Source organism: Athene cunicularia (assembly GCF_003259725.1).
Source record: "Athene cunicularia isolate RWA chromosome 3 unlocalized genomic scaffold, athCun1 chr3_part1, whole genome shotgun sequence".
Taxonomy (NCBI): domain Eukaryota; kingdom Metazoa; phylum Chordata; class Aves; order Strigiformes; family Strigidae; genus Athene; species Athene cunicularia.
In genome coordinates, this window is record NW_020799097.1 from 74,307,410 (window position 1) to 74,325,205 (window position 17,796).

Sequence of the window (17,796 nt, forward strand, 5' to 3'; positions counted from 1 at the left end):
GGGGGGGAAGGTACTGGTCTCACTTGAGAGACTGGCAGGATTAGGAACTGCAGTCCTGTCCGAAATTGAAAGAGACTGCACTAGGGAAGGGAAAAGTGATGACAGTCTGTGGCGTTTCAAAGCAGTCATGAAGGTGTCTGTTCAAGGATACTCTACCTTAGCCCAGATGTGAGCCAGAAGTTGAACAAAAGTAAATTGTTTTTTGAATTTGGATTCAACAACTGAGAGATTTGCAAAGAGAATAAACCAGGAGATACAGACTTTGGTGGCTGACTGCTGTTTATATCAAACTTACATTAGTAATTTAAGTTGATTTGACCTTCTTAGTATCTGAAGCAGCCTTTTGACTACATCAGTGTTTCCTGTGTGTTGGATTTCTTACTTGCCCATACCGTGAAAGCAGCGTTAATCTCTCTGCTTACAACCTTGATCAAATGTTTATTTTGTAATATATAAAACATTAACATCGTCAAAGGTCATTAGAGAAATACACTCTAATAAAACAAATAGAAATTATACAACAAATAGAAATGATGTTGCTTACCACACAAAGAGGTCTCTTGTATAATTCAAATTGGAAAAAAAAGCATGCAGGGTAAAGAAATGCTGAAATGTCATCTTGGTTTGACTGCAGATGGTGATATGCAGTACAGGGAGTGTATGTTCCCTACTGTATGACCTGCTACCCTTACACCACCTTTTCTTACAAATGCCACTCCAGAATGATTCTCAGAAGGTAAAACCAGCAGGAGACACAAGAATTGGTTTGTTAAAATAGGCCTGTCTGCTTTTTCTGACAGAGAGAGAAAACAAACTGTGATGGCAAGGCCTGTTTGTCAGTTTGTATCTTTGTGTAACAGATGCAATTCACCGAACATTGTTATCTTATTTAAATGTAAGCGTACCAATGGCCTGCCTCCATGTTGTACATAAGGTTTAGATCCAATCCTCTCTTACAATCTGTATTAAGCCATCACAGGGTATAATGCATCTCAGTCCTGGAGCAGAACTCAAGCCCCAGTAGGCACCCTCTGTCAAATGTGTGCTCTACCTGCTGAGCTACATAAACCATGTTATTCTCTGCTACATGGCAGTGGAGATCAGCAGAGTGGAGAGTGCCTCAAGCAACGTGGCCTAAAGCTTTGTGAGTACAGCAGTCCTCTGAGGGATGTGGATGTGTGTTTAAACTCACTCAGACTGGGAATTGAGCTATGGGAAAGTGTTTTGCTCTTTCACTTTGGCTATTACAGAAAAGTTATTGGCATGTAGAAGTATTATGCAATGCCTATAGCTATACAGGCTATTATAGAAAAGTTATTGACATAGAGAAATATAGACTATTACAGAAAAGTTACCAGCATTCACTGCCTTTATAAAAGACACTGTCTGCAGAAACACTTGGGGAGGGAAGGAAGAATTATTCTCTTGTGTGGAGTCAGTGTACTCCTCCCAAATGAGGCCTGTTGGTAGACTTTGGTGTACAGCTGCCAGCCTCTTGACACCAGCTGTACTTAGGCAGAAATGAAGCGCTCGTTTCAGTTTACAGATGTCAGCCTAGAAGCTGGCACGTGCAGTACCCATGACCAGAGAAGAAAGCAAGCACTGCACTTTTTAAGCTTCACGCCTTAATTCACAGAATCACTGCGGTGGGAAAGTACCTTCAGAGATCATCCAGTCCAAACTGCACTGCTCAAAGCAGGGTCAACTAAAATAGGGTGCTCAGGGTTGCGTCCAGTTGGGTTTTGAATGTATCCTAGAATGGAGGCTTTTTCTCCGCAACCAGTTCCAGTCTTTAACCACCTACATGGTAAAAATAATTTTCTTATGTTTAAACAGAATTTCCTGTGTTCTCCTTTATGCCCATTGCCTTCTGTCTTTTCAGTGGGCACCACTGAGAAGTCTGGCTCTGTCTTCTTTGCTCCCGCTGTCAGGTATTTATTTAAGCAGTTATTTTATCATCTTTGTAGCCCTTCATTGGACTCTCTCCAATCCACATCTCTCTTGTACAGGGAAGCCCAGAACTGAATCCACCACTCTCAATGTGTCTTACCAGGGCTGAGCAGAGGGAAAGGATCACCTCCCTCGACCTGCTCGTGATGCTATTCCTAATGCAGACCAGGATGCTGTTGGCCACCTTTGCTGGAAGGCCATGTTGCTAGCTCATGCAGGTCCTTGCAGCCCAGCAGGTCCTTTCCATCAGGTTGGCCCCCCACATCTACCAGTGCATTTCCCTTTGTTGAACTTCATGAGGTTTCTCTCAGCCAATTTCCCAGCCTGATGAGGTCTCTCTGAATGGCAGCACCATCAGCCAGTTCCTGTGTGTCGATACATTCCTAGCCTGCTGCCGCAACTTTGGCATTTTGCATCAAGAGGCACTGTTCTGACATGAGCCAGGCTATATGCAAGGAAAGATATTTTCCTGCTTATTATCCATTTTCAATAAATATTTTCTTTCAAAGATAAAAAGTATAATGGCCTTTATTTCCTTTTTGATACACTGGGGAATTTTACAAGCAACTTCCTTAAACATTAGTGGGAGTTGTGTAAATGGTGTCAAATAGGGATATCCTGTTTGTGACAAGTGACAACTGCCTGTAATTTAACAGTAAAGATTTTGTAGCAGAGTCTAAGAGAAAGTAAAGGTCCTAGCGCTGCTTCCAGCCTGACCAGAAGGGTTTTTTTATTTGGCTGTGCACAAACTCTTAAGTATTAATAGTCACAATTATTATTTGTCTATTTCTAATCCAGTTCAAACTTCTGTTTTCCAGCCTGTTTTACAAGTCTGTAAATAATTTTTTGACCTACCCCTCTGTTATCTCTTCTGCTGCCTACCTTGCTCTCTATACTTTGCCAAATCTTTTCTCACCTTCCCACTCTTGAATTCATGCTTTCTTTCCTTCTGCTTCTTGTGCTTGAAGAAGGATCCCACTTTCCATCTGCCAACTGCCTTCTTTTCTTTCATCAAACCCCAGATTTCAGGATTTTGTCCTATTTCTTCCTCAGTAATATTTCCGTGGTAGCACTGCTTGAAGTGTTCTCTCCTTGCAGTTTACAGTGTCTTATTTGGCATTTTCAGCATCCCGTTTGAATAAGTGGTGCCACAAAACTGAGAAGCATCCTCTATACTTAATATTTGTATAATATTTAGGCAAGCATTTATATACATTTTGATTAATTAACATAAATACAATTAAATCTTGGAACTGTATGAACCTATTTTAGAGTCCCCATTTTAATTACTCCAGTGCCAGCAGATTACTTTTCTTCCTATGTGGCAAGCACTGGTTAGTGCAACCAGTTTGTCAGGGCTCATATTTCTTCCTGTGACTTGCTCTTCTGCTGTGGGCATGTCACTGGGTTGAGATTAATCTCATCGAATTCAGGTATATACTGCGTAGACATCTACAGAAGGACTAATTCCCTATACCGCACTTTTAGGTGCAATTCTTCTGGCCTACATTAGACACATATTTTGTTTTGTCATGAGATGAGTTTTGCCCTACAAATGTCTGTTTTTTCCAGTGACAATGGAAAATTTAGAAAATTAGCTGGACATTTAATCATATGAATGCTACATCCAGTGTCTCTGTGCTTCATTTTTCCTCTCTCTATAATAGCTGGGTATTTTGTGATGCTTAATTAGTGATTTAGATTTAGTGATTTCAAGATAATTTAAAGTGACAGCTCTTTGCACTCTCCCTCTCTTGGAATAATAGTGTGCATACATACATGTGAACATTCATATATTTATATTGTAAAAATAATTTTAAAGGACAGTTAAGTACAAGATATCTAACAAATTTACCATTTTTTTCTACTGGAATATTGCAGCTGGGGCATGGCTTGGTTGTCTTCTTGATTGTTTCTCTAGATGCCTCTTCCCATCGAGCTTGCATGGCTGCATGTTCATCAACTACATATCCCTGCAAAGAGAGAGAAAATACACTTATGAGCACAATGCTGAAAGGTGGTGCTGGGGCATGGTGTCTACACTGAAGTGGTAAACGTTTACCCACGAGAAACAGGAGTGACTGCAAGGCCAGGTAGGCTGGACTTTGTGAGAGATGGAAAATTTTTGCTTCAAATGCAAACTTATTTTCTCCCAGTGTGCACAGCACATGTACTGGGTTAGATCCTAGGCTGCAGGGTGGCGGGGGGAGCTGCTGCAGCTGGAGTGTGTGCCATCCTGGGGGTCCTTCCTACCTTCAGCTGCAGCACAGGCTGTGCCCTCCCCACTGCTCCCTGCTCTGAGGCGTAGGCAAAGCCCTGGCAGGAGGACACAGGGGGCATCAAGCTGTGCTGCAAATGCACAGAGGCAGGTAAAGCAAAAGGCAAGGTGAAGCAGGAGTCAGATGAACCCGGCTGAGACATGACATGTTAGAGAATGTAGGTTTGATTCTGCTTCAGGGATTAAAGCCCTTCTTGCAAGAAAAGCAAAACCACCAAGGCAATGCAACACTTGTTAATGCAGAATGGTGGGGTTCCTGGAAGGAAACTGTCTTTTCATAATAAAGCATACTCTTTTGTTTCAGAGGTCTAGATTTCATTCAGGCATAAATCAATATAAATTTGAGAGGCCTTAAAAACAGAAAAAAATTTGGAGAAAAATTGAAAAATCCAACACAGTGAACAATGAAAGCAAATAGCTCTCCAGATAGAACGACACATGAAAAAAGTCAGCATGAAGAGTGTTTCAAAAGGGACTCCTGTATTTGTCCTATTTATGACTGGGACAAAATTACATAATCTACACAAGTGTCCTACTTGGCAATTTCCTACCTAAAATGAAAGTACAAGGACAAAAGAGATGGCAGTGCCTTGGGTCATTTCTATCACACAAGCTTGGCAACTATGTGAGTAGTAGCTGTAAACAATGTATGAAAGTTCCAGCCTTGAAGTTCTGCTCTTTCCAGTTGCAATGTGTTTTTTTTTCAAGCATGTGGGAAAATAATGAGCTTACACTAAATTATAACCTTTGTAAAAATTCCCCTAACATCTTTGTGTATACCTTCTAAATACTTGTAGGTGATTATGTAGATAGACTTTTAATATTTCTTTACATGGATAATTTTTTAAGATATTTTTTTCTAATAAGACAGAAAGAAAATTGACCCAACTTTTAAACATGTAACACTGCCATAGCTCATCTTGATTTCCACTCAGCTAGTTCTGATAAAACCTGTGAGTTGCTGAAGTGTCAGTAAGACCTAGATTTTATTTCTTGGCTGAAGTCACCCGCATTAAAATGGAATAACAAACAACAGCATTTGCAGAAATTTGTTTCTAGCTCATCTGATGGCCATTGCAATATGCATATAGGGAAAAAAAAAAACCCAAACCCAAACAAAACAGGCTCTTTTAATCAGGAAACCTCAAAAATGTGTTTATGGTATTATTTATTTTACGACCTACATGAGTTTCCTCAGCCCTTGAATCCCTTTTGTTGTTCCTCAGTTAATACTCTCCAATTTGCTAATATTTTTGATGTAGAGGTGACAAAAGTGAACAAAGTCTTCTCAGCTGTATCCTAGAAGTGATTTTTACCTTTGTCTCTCTGCTTCTGGAGAGGGAACTCGGCCCTGCACCCTGCTGGATTATTCAGCAATTCAGCAAAAGGATGACCTCTATACAATAGCACATTAGTAAGTTCTGGGAAATAGAAAAAGCTGCTCAGGCTAATAGCAAAGAACATAATCTACTATTGATCTTGCAACACCTTGATCTTTAAGGAAGGATGACTTTAGCAAGCAATTTGAGCTAACTCAGAGAGACCTGAACACAAGATGGGGAGAGTAGGGAATGCTGGACCTGGGCCTCATTTTGCCCAATAACAGAAAGAAGATTATATTAATTTCATCTCATTGTAATGGGAATTAATTACTTAACATCCATACAGATGATTCAAGATGAAAGTCAGTATAGCAGTGACGAAACACTGCTATTCTGTCCTGAATAATAGCTACATGAGAAGACTAGAACTATTTTACTTTTTGTAGTCAACCCAGAAAAACCTCAGGGTGGCTCTGTTTTTCCCAAATAGTCCAAATCCAAACTGTGTGGTTCAGTACTTGGAAACACACTTTCCCCCCCATCTTCATGTCTCTGTTGTGCCATAATAGTAAATGACACTGATGCAAAATTTCACATGCCAAATTGCTAATTTACTTTGTATAAAGATACTTGATCTTAGTTCTGAAAACAAATACAAACTTGGGAGGGTTTAGGAATAACTAAAATAAACGACTTCAAACCACACATATGCAATTTACTAAGAAAGAACAAATTGCTGAAAACGTCAGGGTGAATTATTATATTAATATTTTCCATTGCAAAAATTCTAGAATGAAATAGATGCAGCAGAATGAGATTTTCAGCCCATTAAAACTGAAACACCTCTCCTATGCCCAGTCTTGCTGAATGTTAAGTGAAAATCTTCCTGCTGCAGGAAGCAAAAGCAGAGAAATGGTACAGTGATGGAGTCCCTCCAATTCAGTAAAGAAATCATACAGTACAGATCTATGAGCCTCCCGTGTTCATGTCCTTTACTTAGAGCTCCATATACAATGACCAAAAGCATACATATATTTATCTGCATTTCTTCTTCAAACAATAAAGGAAAGATGAATAGCAGTTCTCCATTACCATTGCCTATTTGATTCACAGGTTTTTTTGTCCTAATCTAGCAAACCTAATCTCCTTGACAATGGCCTAGGTAATAGAGCAGGTCTATCAAGCAGAGGTGGCTTTCACTTTAGCTGGCCTGCCTGGTCTTGGTAGGAAGTTTAGAGATGCTCCAGGTGTGCATCACATGTCAGGTTGCTGAGGAAAAGGAGACTTTGATCATTTGTGATGCTGACCCCAAACAATATGCTCTAGTTTCCGAATTATTACAAAATATTTGTCCCAGCACTAGTGAAGAGCTACTAGATTCCACTTCATGAATAATTGTTTTGATTCTCAATTGTGCTGCACATTATGACCAGGAGTGAATATCCATAAATAACAGGAAGCTACAGTAACAGCTGTTGCAAGCATTTTTCAACATCCCCTCTGCAATATTCCCTCAGTGAGACAGGGGAAAAAGTCTGTCTTGTTATCTCCGGGTCAAACTGAAGGACATAGATTTACTTCTGTCTCTATGCTGAGTCCTTTGGAAAAACTAACAGGGATAAAGAGTTCACAGAGACTGCTGAGCATCACACAGCAATACAAGAACATGTACATGGAAAGCTTTTTGTGCAGTTAATCAATATCAGGCAGTACTAGAAAAGTCCTACAGAGACAGAAAGCATCCTGAAATAGAAATAATAAAGTGTCCTTAAAGCAGCGTCTCATTCAGGTAATAGGACACACATCAACTTGTTGGTAGAACTATATAAAGTAAATGAAGTATGTGTTCACAGTCAGCAGCTAAGCAGTACCATCCAGATTAAAAACATTTATGGCAAAACTTCCTGTTCAAAATACTGGAAGCATTAGATATATAATGTTAAATTCTGACATCCACTACATTATATACTGGCTTGTGTAAGCACACTTCTTTTATATCATGCTTATTTTGCCTAGCATTTGCCAACATCAAAAAACTGAAGATCTTTGATTTAGAATAGAATATGAAGCTGTTAACATTATGTTGTCCTTAGCTGTAGTGGATGTAATTTATGGACTCCTGCTTGTTTGCTCTTGGTGCTTAATTCCTTACTGATAAGCAAGAAAGCTGGTCATGCATAACTTTAAATAATGGATCCTAGTGCAACTTCCTTTAAATTAGAAATACCTTTCCTTTTGATCAGCAGTGCTTGGTTTTAAGTTAAATTTCCTTGCTAAAATGGTGTTGTGGGGTTTTTTTCTTTAAAAAAAGAAATGTGTAAAATTATTACTTTATATGAAATATGGGATTTTAAAAAGGCTTAGATGTCTCAAAACATAAAGTATTACTCATTTTCTATCACAAATGTGAGAACACTGAGAACATTGAAAGCGTTTGAAAGGAAGACAAAGAATAATACATTGTACATAAAGCAATCTTCAACCCACCATAAGATTTAGATTAACACAGCCCACTAATTATTTTGGGCTAGAGTTCTAAGCAAAAGCAGCCTCATCTGTTGAAGCCTGATCTGCAACTGACGGTGACAGTCCAACTTAGATTTATTTTGTTTTCTCAGCTTCTACTGGGCTGTCTTATGAACATGTTCACATGAATTAACCTCCTTTTGTGTTTAGTGGTGTCTTTTACCTCAGTTGTGGGAGAAAAAATAGCAGATGTCTAGGGCACTAGATAGGCTAGAGAGGCTTCTAGAAAAAAATGCATTATTTGAATAACTTAAGAATTCAAAATCTCACTAAGAGAGGTGTGCATAGCTATGGGAGTAGTGTTCTAGTCTAGAGATATATTTGGGCTAATCAAAACATTAAAATATAGCTACAGATTAAGAACAGGAAAGATATTAATCAATGGGAATATGTTTCACACACAGGAAAAATAGAGGTGTCAGTACCACGGTGATCCAGTTAAATTCACATAAAGCAGCTTTGTGTGAGCCAATTTGTCTGGTGTGCCTAGGGAATTCTGCCATAAAAAAGGGCTGCTTTGTGATGACAGCAATGGGCTAAAATCAAAGGGATATGCACAGGATATTGTGTCTGATGCAAGATGAAAGAGACTTTTACTAAATAAAATCAGAGCGCTCTGGTTTGGTGAGACTGCACATCAAGGTTCTCACTGCATGTCAGGCCATTCATATCATGAATTAAATTCAGGTAGCTGGTGAATATTGAATTTACACTGCTCTAAAGCAGAAAACCTAATCACATACAGGTCATTCTTGTATAACTGCTCTCTACGAGTGGAATAGAGAACACATCCTCTCCTGTAAGTGACAACATGGCTGCAAATGACTGTCACCTTAACTTCATAAACAAAAACAGCCTATCACATCTTTTTACTGTATTGCTGCCCAAAATAGGAAAGCTAAAATTTTCTCTCTGTAGCTCCCATCTATTTCTCATTAGACAGAGACTTACAATCTATTCTCAGATTTCCTCCGGTGCATCTTTATTTATAACATAGAGATTAATTTTACAGGACATTTCCTGGTAATAGTTATTTTTCTTGCTCCTTTAATTAGGCGTCTGTGGGTTGAAAGGTCCTGTGCTTGACATTGTGAATTTACCAGCTACTAAACACCCGAGTCTCAGTTTCTTTTCCAATTGTTTAGGATACTTTAGAAATCAATCTAGGTGTGCTTTTTTTTTTTTTTTTTTTTTTTTTTTTTTTTTTTTTTTTTTTTTTAGTACAGCCATGTTTTATTTAACTTCTTAAATTTATCTGATGGAAAAAAAAAATCAATGGTCTAATAATAGATGTTTCACATTTCTTACTGTGAGTCAGGACTCATTGAAAGATGATATGTATGATGAACCTCTTCAGTAGCTTTTTCTTTCACTAAAATGCAGTGAAATAATACATGGGTTTTGTGGTCAGCATTTACTATTTATCATTTTGACTAATTTCCCCCCTCTTTCAAACAGAGAAAGAAGTTTCCACAGAAATGCTGTGTGTTTCTCATTTTAACTCTTGCCTGTAGTACATCATTTCAAATACCTCACCTTCTGTTTTCCATCTAAAAGCAGTAGGGAAAGTTTGCTGAAACAGTGAAGGAACAATTCTAAAAGTGATATTTGCAATATTTAGAGCATAAACACAAAACACTGGTAACTAAGAACTGATTCTGAAGGTCATATAACTGTGAAGTCCAGTATAATATGTATGTTTTCCCTAACAACTCACCCTTCACTGAAGGTTCAAGCAAAAAAGGAGCTTGCTGCTTCCATCACACAGAAAATCAGGGACTTATGTAACTCCATAATTTTTTCAGCATTATATCTTTGTGTTACAATTTAATATGCACATTACATAGTTTTTCAACTCCACAGCAATACTGTAAAAAGTACATTGCACCAGGCCTGATTTTCATGAAGTGTTAGCTCAATATTTCATATCTTAGCATTACAATAATGCAGCTAAGGACATTTTGAAAGCACCTTTATTTGAGAATTCTACATTAAAATCAAATTCTGAAATATTTTGTGCTCACAGTGGGCCACTACGTTCTGCTGCATAATTACAACAAACCGCCACCTACGTGGAGACCAGGCTGCACAACCCTACATGCTTGCCGGGAATCTACAGCCACAAGAGGTTAGACAGATGCTGTTCAGCAGATGGAAAGGGAAGCCTGGCAAGCAATGTCTGTATATTTTATACCACCTACTGGCAACTTTGAGACCTGCATACATGAGGCAATGGGATGAAAATGTGGGCTGAAGCGTTCACCTGCAGCCCAAGTGAGCTGGGAGCTTTTCCAGGAACTACATGACAAGACTTCAGCAGGGTGCCAGGTGATGTGACGGGCTTTTCTGGGTATGTGCATGCACATGGGTGTGCTTTTATGCATCACCTGTGCAGCAAAAAGCATTTCTGGGAAGTGATCAAATGGGTCTGCTTCAGAGCTGATCGTTTGCCTGAGAACTGATGACTGAGTTAGGTTTGAGCCCCAAAACTACACTTAGGGCTGCAGTCAGGGCCCAGGTGACGTGCTGATGAATAGGATCAGGTTTGCACTGACACAGCTGAGGTACTGCACTACTTTTGATTTGGTCTGATGGGTTCCCAGGCTGACAGGGATTCTGGATATGAATTATACTGCCAGTGGCAGAAGAGCAAAGTTAGTATCAGGATCCTGCATTAACTACCTGAGTACTGTAAGGACTGGGTCCCAGATAACAAACCGCTGAAGTTTGATTTGAAGGTGGTAGGTTTGGGGATAGGCTTTGGGATTTGGGTGACCGAGGCCCCCAGTTTAAGGCTACATCTGGGACAGGTACCATCCCACAGGTTTGGAGTGGATGGAAGTTAAATTTTACAGCACTAGCTACAAACTTACACTAAAACAGATTGTAGATGAAGGTTTAGAACATGTTGCTTGTGGCTCAGTAAAAATGCTGTTGCTGTTTCCTGTAAGAGGCCACAGCCTTTGTGCCAAGCCAGCACCACAGGCCTCAGGACCCATCAGGCTTTCTCTGGAATTGTCTTGGTCTGCCTAGATATTTGCTTTAGCAAGTGACAGCAATTATCTAATGACCATGTAACTATTACCTATTTTGCTTTTGCTTTTGTATAATTTGGTATAATTGTGTGGTTTAACAATGTTACGTGTGTTTTCGTAACTAACAGACAGCAATGACAAGTATAGGTACTACAGGCAGAATGAACTGTCTCTGACCCTGCAATAATATGCTGTGCAGAGGAGTAAAGGCATGGGATGATAGCACAGGCCTTGAAAGCATAAGCACAGGATGATATAGGAGGCCCCAGTGCTATGAACTACTCTCCAGTGGTTCAGTTACCCAAATGTAGCCTTGAGAGCTGGGTAAAAACAGTCTTAGGGACACAAAGAGAACAAAGACATAACTGACTTAGGTAAAATGCACCATATATAGTAAATTTGGATCCAGCATCAACTTGCAGACCAGTGAAGGAGTGTATGAACAAATATATAAAAGTGACCCCAAGCAGACTATACAGTGAGAAGCTAAAATCCCATCAATATTGATATCATACTCCTCCTGGTAAAGGACTTACTATGCCAGCCCATCCCAGGCTGAATCCATTGAGCTTAGGACGTAGAGAGGCAGTGGAAGGTTAAACATAACACCAGAGAAATGGTTGTTACCAGAAAGTTTGAATATCCGATATTTTAACGTTATATAATTTGAACTAGAAGTCCTAGTGTTATTGTAAATGAACTAAAAGTTCTTTGATTAGCTTACTAAAACTTTGCTAAGACTAACAATAAATGTTACTTTGCATATACAATGAACCTGGTCTGAAATGAACACCTTTAGCGATAATGAAATTTTCAATGTAATAAAATGGTGGAAATTCATAAAACCTATTCTGTATCCTGTGTGAAAGAAATTGGTAACAATTCTTAGCTGTACCATCAGCTAAAGATACATGATTAGTGATGGATTTTTCTGGATTGCATGGTTTGCAGGGCCAGGGTTGCTAGAACTGGCTTGGACTAAGACTAGATATGGCCTGACAGGATTTTTAAGGAGCTTGGATTGGAGCATGGAGCAGAAGAGACCACTGGGTAAGCTTTAAGACTTCAGCCACCATGAACATTTCATCTAGGCTTCAGTTTACAGCTGTTGCTGGCCTAGGGTTAATAGTGGAGTTTGTTCAAATTATGTGAACTAGATTTACACCTGACTCCTTCAAAGACTGGGTTTGTGGGACAATGAATTAGACATCAGGTCTAATTCAGTGAATTAGACATTAGGTTCAAGCCTTTGGATGCAGGTTATTGGAGGGATTTGTGTACAGCTTTACTATAGAAACATATCATGATTTTTTTTTTTTTCCTCGTTACTAAATTCACAGCAACTTCTGAAAAAGCAACTTGCTAAAAAGACGTTACATTTTTATAATCACACATTCATTGGCTTGTCAGGACAAGATAATCAGCAGCTAAAGCTATCTTGAGGAAAGTCTGTCCATAGAGCCATCTCTAAAACATACCTTTTTATAACCCATTTCATCTAGTTTGTGTCATTTTTTTCAAACCTTTATGTCTCTGTGCCCCACATTCTATTCACTTGTTTACATATGCACCACTTTTACATCAGTGTCATTGATACTGCTATTACAGTTTACCTTGCAGGTGTCTTATCAACATGCCCAGCACCAAAACAGTCCTGGGAGCTACTTTGTACATGTTCAAACCTAACATGTGGTCACATTTTATTGTCCAGTTGTTAGTGAACAGAAAGGTGCATTACTTACCCTGTTAAAAGGCAAACTGTCTAGAAAGGTTTTGTGCTAGGAAAGCAGGCTGATTTTAAGCTGGCGACTTACAGAGGAAGCTGGTTTATGGCTAGATCCACACCAGAATAGGCTGTCTATGGGTGAGGTTAGAAGGGGACAGGAAACTTAGTTTTGTGGTGTACATAGCAGAGACTACGTGGTTATTGCTAAACCTAAATCTGGCTGGAGTCACCTTTAGTGTGTCATTGATTCCATCATACACACTGTGCCTTTCAATCCATCAAGTATGATTATTTCTCTCAGCCCAAACTTCAAACAGCTCCAAGAGGCTGCAATGGTTTTAAAAGAAAGCTTCTTAACTGAAGTTGCCACAGATAAATTTTATTTTCCCTGAAATTACATAATTTACACACTGGATGGGAAATAATCAGCCCTGCACCAGTAAACGCTTAAAAAGAGTTTTCAATGGCCTATCAGAGCTAAAAATGGACATTTCAGTAGAGAGAGAACATTTTATCCATCCCAATGGACCATGCAATATCTGTGCGTAGATCTGAAAGATCACGACACACCAGTATTTAAAGCTAGACTACTCTTGGCATGCCTGCTGCTGAGCTTGCCTTTTCTACCCCAAGCAGCAAGCAATGCCCTCTAGCTTCCCACCATTATGAGGTTCAAACCCCTTTATTTTGAATAGCCTTAAGCATGATACGTGGCTCCTGCTTTGTCCCTCTTGTACTCTGAAGCCCTGGTTGCCCTCTTCCTTCCTCCTGCCAGCTGACTTCACTCTCCCCTCCCTGCTGCCCTCCCTCCTTTCACAGTCCCACCAGCTCAGCTCCCACCTCTTGGCCTCAGGCTTCCTCCTTACTCCTTCTGACATCTGGCCAAGCACAGGCCCCTTTCACCACCACTGTTTCTGCTTCCTGGACCCTCATAATTGTCCCATGTTATCTCATAGCCTTTCTTCTCTCTTCTATTTTTGGAGCTTCCACTATATCTCTGACAGGTCACAGTCCCTCCCATCAGCTCTTGGCTTTCAGGACACTTGAATGCCTCCTTTATCAGTCTCTACCTCTCTTTCTGAGGGATCTCCTTCTCCATGGCTTCCCAAATTGGTGTCAAGCTCTGAGGCCACCACCAGACCTTGCTGTCCCAGCTCAGTCCCCTGGGAATGCCCCCACCCTGCTCATGGCCCATGTCAGCCCCTGGGGCCACCAAGCCCTGCCCAGGTGGCACCGCAGCAGAGCCAGTCTCCAGCTCCCCACAGCCCTGCCCTGCCCAGCTGTGAGCACATGTGTGGGCCCACCTTCCACAATTTTGGCCCATCCCTGTCCTCAGGGAGGTGGCAGGTCCTGCCCCAACAGACTGTGGAGAACCCCTGGGAGCAGATGGCCCTTGCAGTGCCCTGGCACACAGGCCATTGACTGCTTTGAGTGGCACCACAGCTCTTCCCACTCTTCTGGCTACCCAATTCCTCCACAACAACGCTCCTTTTTGGCTTTTCTTCCATCTCATTCACACTCTTTATGTTCCACCATATTAATCTCTATCATACTGATTTAGGCCTAAACCTGCCCCAGTGTTTCCTCTCATACTGGGAACATCAGAGACATGCAGGCATTTGCAGAAATGTGAAGACAAGGGAAGGTCCTTTCACTGCTCTAACCACTAGAGGCTAAAGTACAATCCTGCATTTTTCTTACAGAATGTATTTTCCTGAGACCACGTATCCTGCACCAGTTCTAGAGAGGAACAGTTTGGTGGTAGTGTGTCTGGCTGACCCTGAAATCCGAGTGGCAGGAGTTGTGACAATAAGATCTGTTTCTAAAATAAGTGATATGGAAAGATCCAGACAGGAGTCAAACTGCAGGAGCTAAAAAAAACCTGGAATTGTATTATTCCTACCTTGAAACAGATGATGATCAAAGATAAAACAATCCTTCTCACTGCCACAACAAACAGTGAAATAATAGCGAGCTAACTCTGACACACAGGGTTGTGCGCCTAGCAGGGGAGGGCCAAACAGAACAAACAGTCTAAAAGCTGGTGGTTAAATGTTTAAATTAATCTCAGTGAGAGAAAGATGAAAACAGTTCCGCAAGCCCTTCTTTCCACATATGCCGCACGAATGTTGTATTGTGTGCATTGTACGGGAGTGTTGTTTGCGGGATAGCTTTGTAGTGATGCTATCTGGATGAAACCAACACCTCACCAGCACCTGGGCTTCCCTTTTTTTAGCTACCTCTCAGTTCTCTGGCTTGGTTACAGAAGTGAGGGAAAACATTCCTTTAGTGGCACATCTCCACCTTGTGGAAAAGTTTAATTAGTGCAGCTCTCTTAGAGAGGAAAAGGCGGCTGACCTGTCAATTAACTTCAGCTTAAGTTGGAGTCTTAAACGAATTTTGGGTAGTCTTGTCTATACTGGGGAACTGATTTGCTTAGCTGCAAGAGTTATTCTGGTACTATCATGTAGCTATTCTGGAGCAGCTCTTTGAGAGTACCGGAAATTTTTCAGGAACAGCAAAAATTTTCACGTTACACTGGAACAGCAAAAGTACTCAACTTTCCTAAGTTAACAGGTCTAATTGGGTGCAGCTCATGCGCTGAGATACTGGACCAGATAGATGAAGTGCTCAGGAGTCATCAGGAGAAGGTAAGGCAATATGCAAATATTTAAAATAAGCCACTTCTTCCTATGGTATTCTGATTTTCCTGGCACATCTTTATCTCTGCCCTAGAGCATGGAAATTAAACAAACTCTAACTTCCAAAGAGACAACATTGTTGAACTCATTTGTAAAGTGCCATGATGAATTTTAAGTACTTTAGGCAAAATTCTAGGCATAAATATCTTAATGAATATAGAGCTCATTGTTCATGTTGAGATTATTCAAGTTCTAGCTCTATTTAATTCAGAGATTTGAACCTTGGTCTCTTACTTTACTATGCTTTTCGGTACTTTAAATATCTCTCAGTATCTGTGTTGAAGTTGTTTTGCTTTTACATAGATGTGAATGGGAACTGAAAGGCTGTTCTAAGCTACCATAAACAAAAGGTGATTGTTCTTCATAGTTAAGCTGAAAATCTCCTCGTATATATATGGCTTCAAAAAGGGGGCTGCACAAAGTCATGGAATAAAAATTTGCTGATAGCTGCTAAATACGAAATACCACATCTGAATCACAAATCAGCAGTGGCTGGGAAAGTAGATGGGATTTTGGGCCTCAGACAGTACACTTGTTCTAAGGCACCAGAGGTAGATACTCTGACCAACTACTAGGATACAGGCTGTTTAATTCCGTGCTAATTTTTAAAATAGATTAGAACAGTTTCACTAAGAAAGGTTCAAGAGAAGAATCTCTACACAGGTCATAGCATAGTGCAGTGTCTCCAAAGTATGGCAAATGAACTCTCTCATGGCAGCACATGGCAAAGGTTCCCAGTAAGCCTTCAGTTCTCTCCCAGTTCAAAGAGTGAGAAGCTTGAAAACCAGCCTCAGACAGAGCCTGCCTGAAGGCACTGACAGGAGCTGGCCATGCCTCGCTGAGAGCTGGCTGGCCTCAAGTCCCCATCAGCACCTGCCCACAGTCCTGCATCTGCCATGTTGGACTATGTGGGCTCAGGGTTTGAGTTTCCTCTTAGCATCAAACTTGCCAGACATCTGAATATCAGTTTTCTGCTTCCTAGGAGGACACCCTGGGCATCAAGCTGTGAGATATTTAGGGGGTATCTCTCCCGTTCTTTGCACTTTCTTTTTTTTTTTTTTTTTTTTTTTTTTTTTTTTTTTTTTAATTGGAATGACTCTGATTTATTTGCCATGAAGAGAAGGGAAAATTGAATCGCAAACAAAGAGAAATGCCAAGAGAGAAAAACTATTTCCTGTCCAGGTCTATAGCTACAATAGCTACAAAATTATAGAACAGCCTAGAATAATTATCATTTAACAGCTTTCAGCCTTGGCAATCCATATTTTATTTCTCTAAGCTAAAACATAAATTATCACAAGCATTTTCTGCATAGGCTGTTATTCAGACCAAACCCACATGATTTCCTGACTGGTGCTCTGAAAATAAGCTGAAAGGCAGCAAGACTACAGAAAGCCTTTCAAAAGTGCTCACACTGAATAGAGACAACCCCAAAAGCCCATTGGGAAGGCCTTTTCTTTATCAACTGATGGCAGAGCCCTGTGTGTTCGTGACAGAACTCAGCTACTCTATCAATCAAAGTGACTGAAATCCACTGCAAAGCCAATTCGGCAACTCTGATGGCTGGAGTAATTCAGCATGAGCATAATTGCTTTTACTTAGGATTATAATTAGGACTCATTTGACAAATGTCGCTCTAGCTGGGCCAGGGATAATGATCACGATGTAATGAGTTGTGGGATCCCTACCTTCTGGGCCATGGCTCCCTGCATGCTGAGGAGAGAGATGCATTCCCCTTCATGGTATTCTTCTTTACATTCACGGCAGAACACAAACTGGAAAACAAACCACAGCACACAAGTCATAAAAACACATTAGGGATATAGACAGCAGGTTACAATCATGAAGAGTCATATAGCAGATGATCTCTTGCCCTTCTCATCCCATTAAATTCCTATAATCCTCCTAATTGTGCATCTTATTATACACTCTGATCATTAACACAACAGTTTTGCTGTTATTATTATACATTCCATTGGTGAAGTAACATAAATGTCATTATTAAAAATGAGATTTTGCTACACGGTCCATTTAGGGACATAAAGTCATATGAGATATTTCTGGGCGTGTTTCTCCTACAGTGAAATCTGTTTATACAAGAAGGGTACTGGCTGAAACAAGCAGTTCTGTTTTATAGTGTTTGCTAATGAAAATAGTCTATTCATAGTTCTGATTCAAATGCATTCCCTATGGAAAACTATTGCTGAGTTTACTACGGGATGATCACTTTACATAGGCCATATGAAATGCCATTTTC

The 17,796-nt window shown here is 40.2% G+C and overlaps 1 protein-coding gene across 1 annotated transcript in view; it reads right to left on the reverse strand.

Moving 5' to 3' along the window:
- The window catches only part of PRKN (parkin RBR E3 ubiquitin protein ligase), a 746,949-nt gene that overhangs the window by 1,068 nt on the left and 728,085 nt on the right, over nucleotides 1–17,796 (reverse strand). Inside the window, exons 11-12 of the mRNA XM_026844563.1 lie at nucleotides 17,228–17,314; nucleotides 3,806–3,923 (exon numbers count right to left, since the gene is read on the reverse strand). Of these exons, the coding sequence (XP_026700364.1) occupies nucleotides 3,806–3,923; nucleotides 17,228–17,314 (205 nt within the window). The remainder of the gene's footprint in view (nucleotides 1–3,805; nucleotides 3,924–17,227; nucleotides 17,315–17,796) is intronic.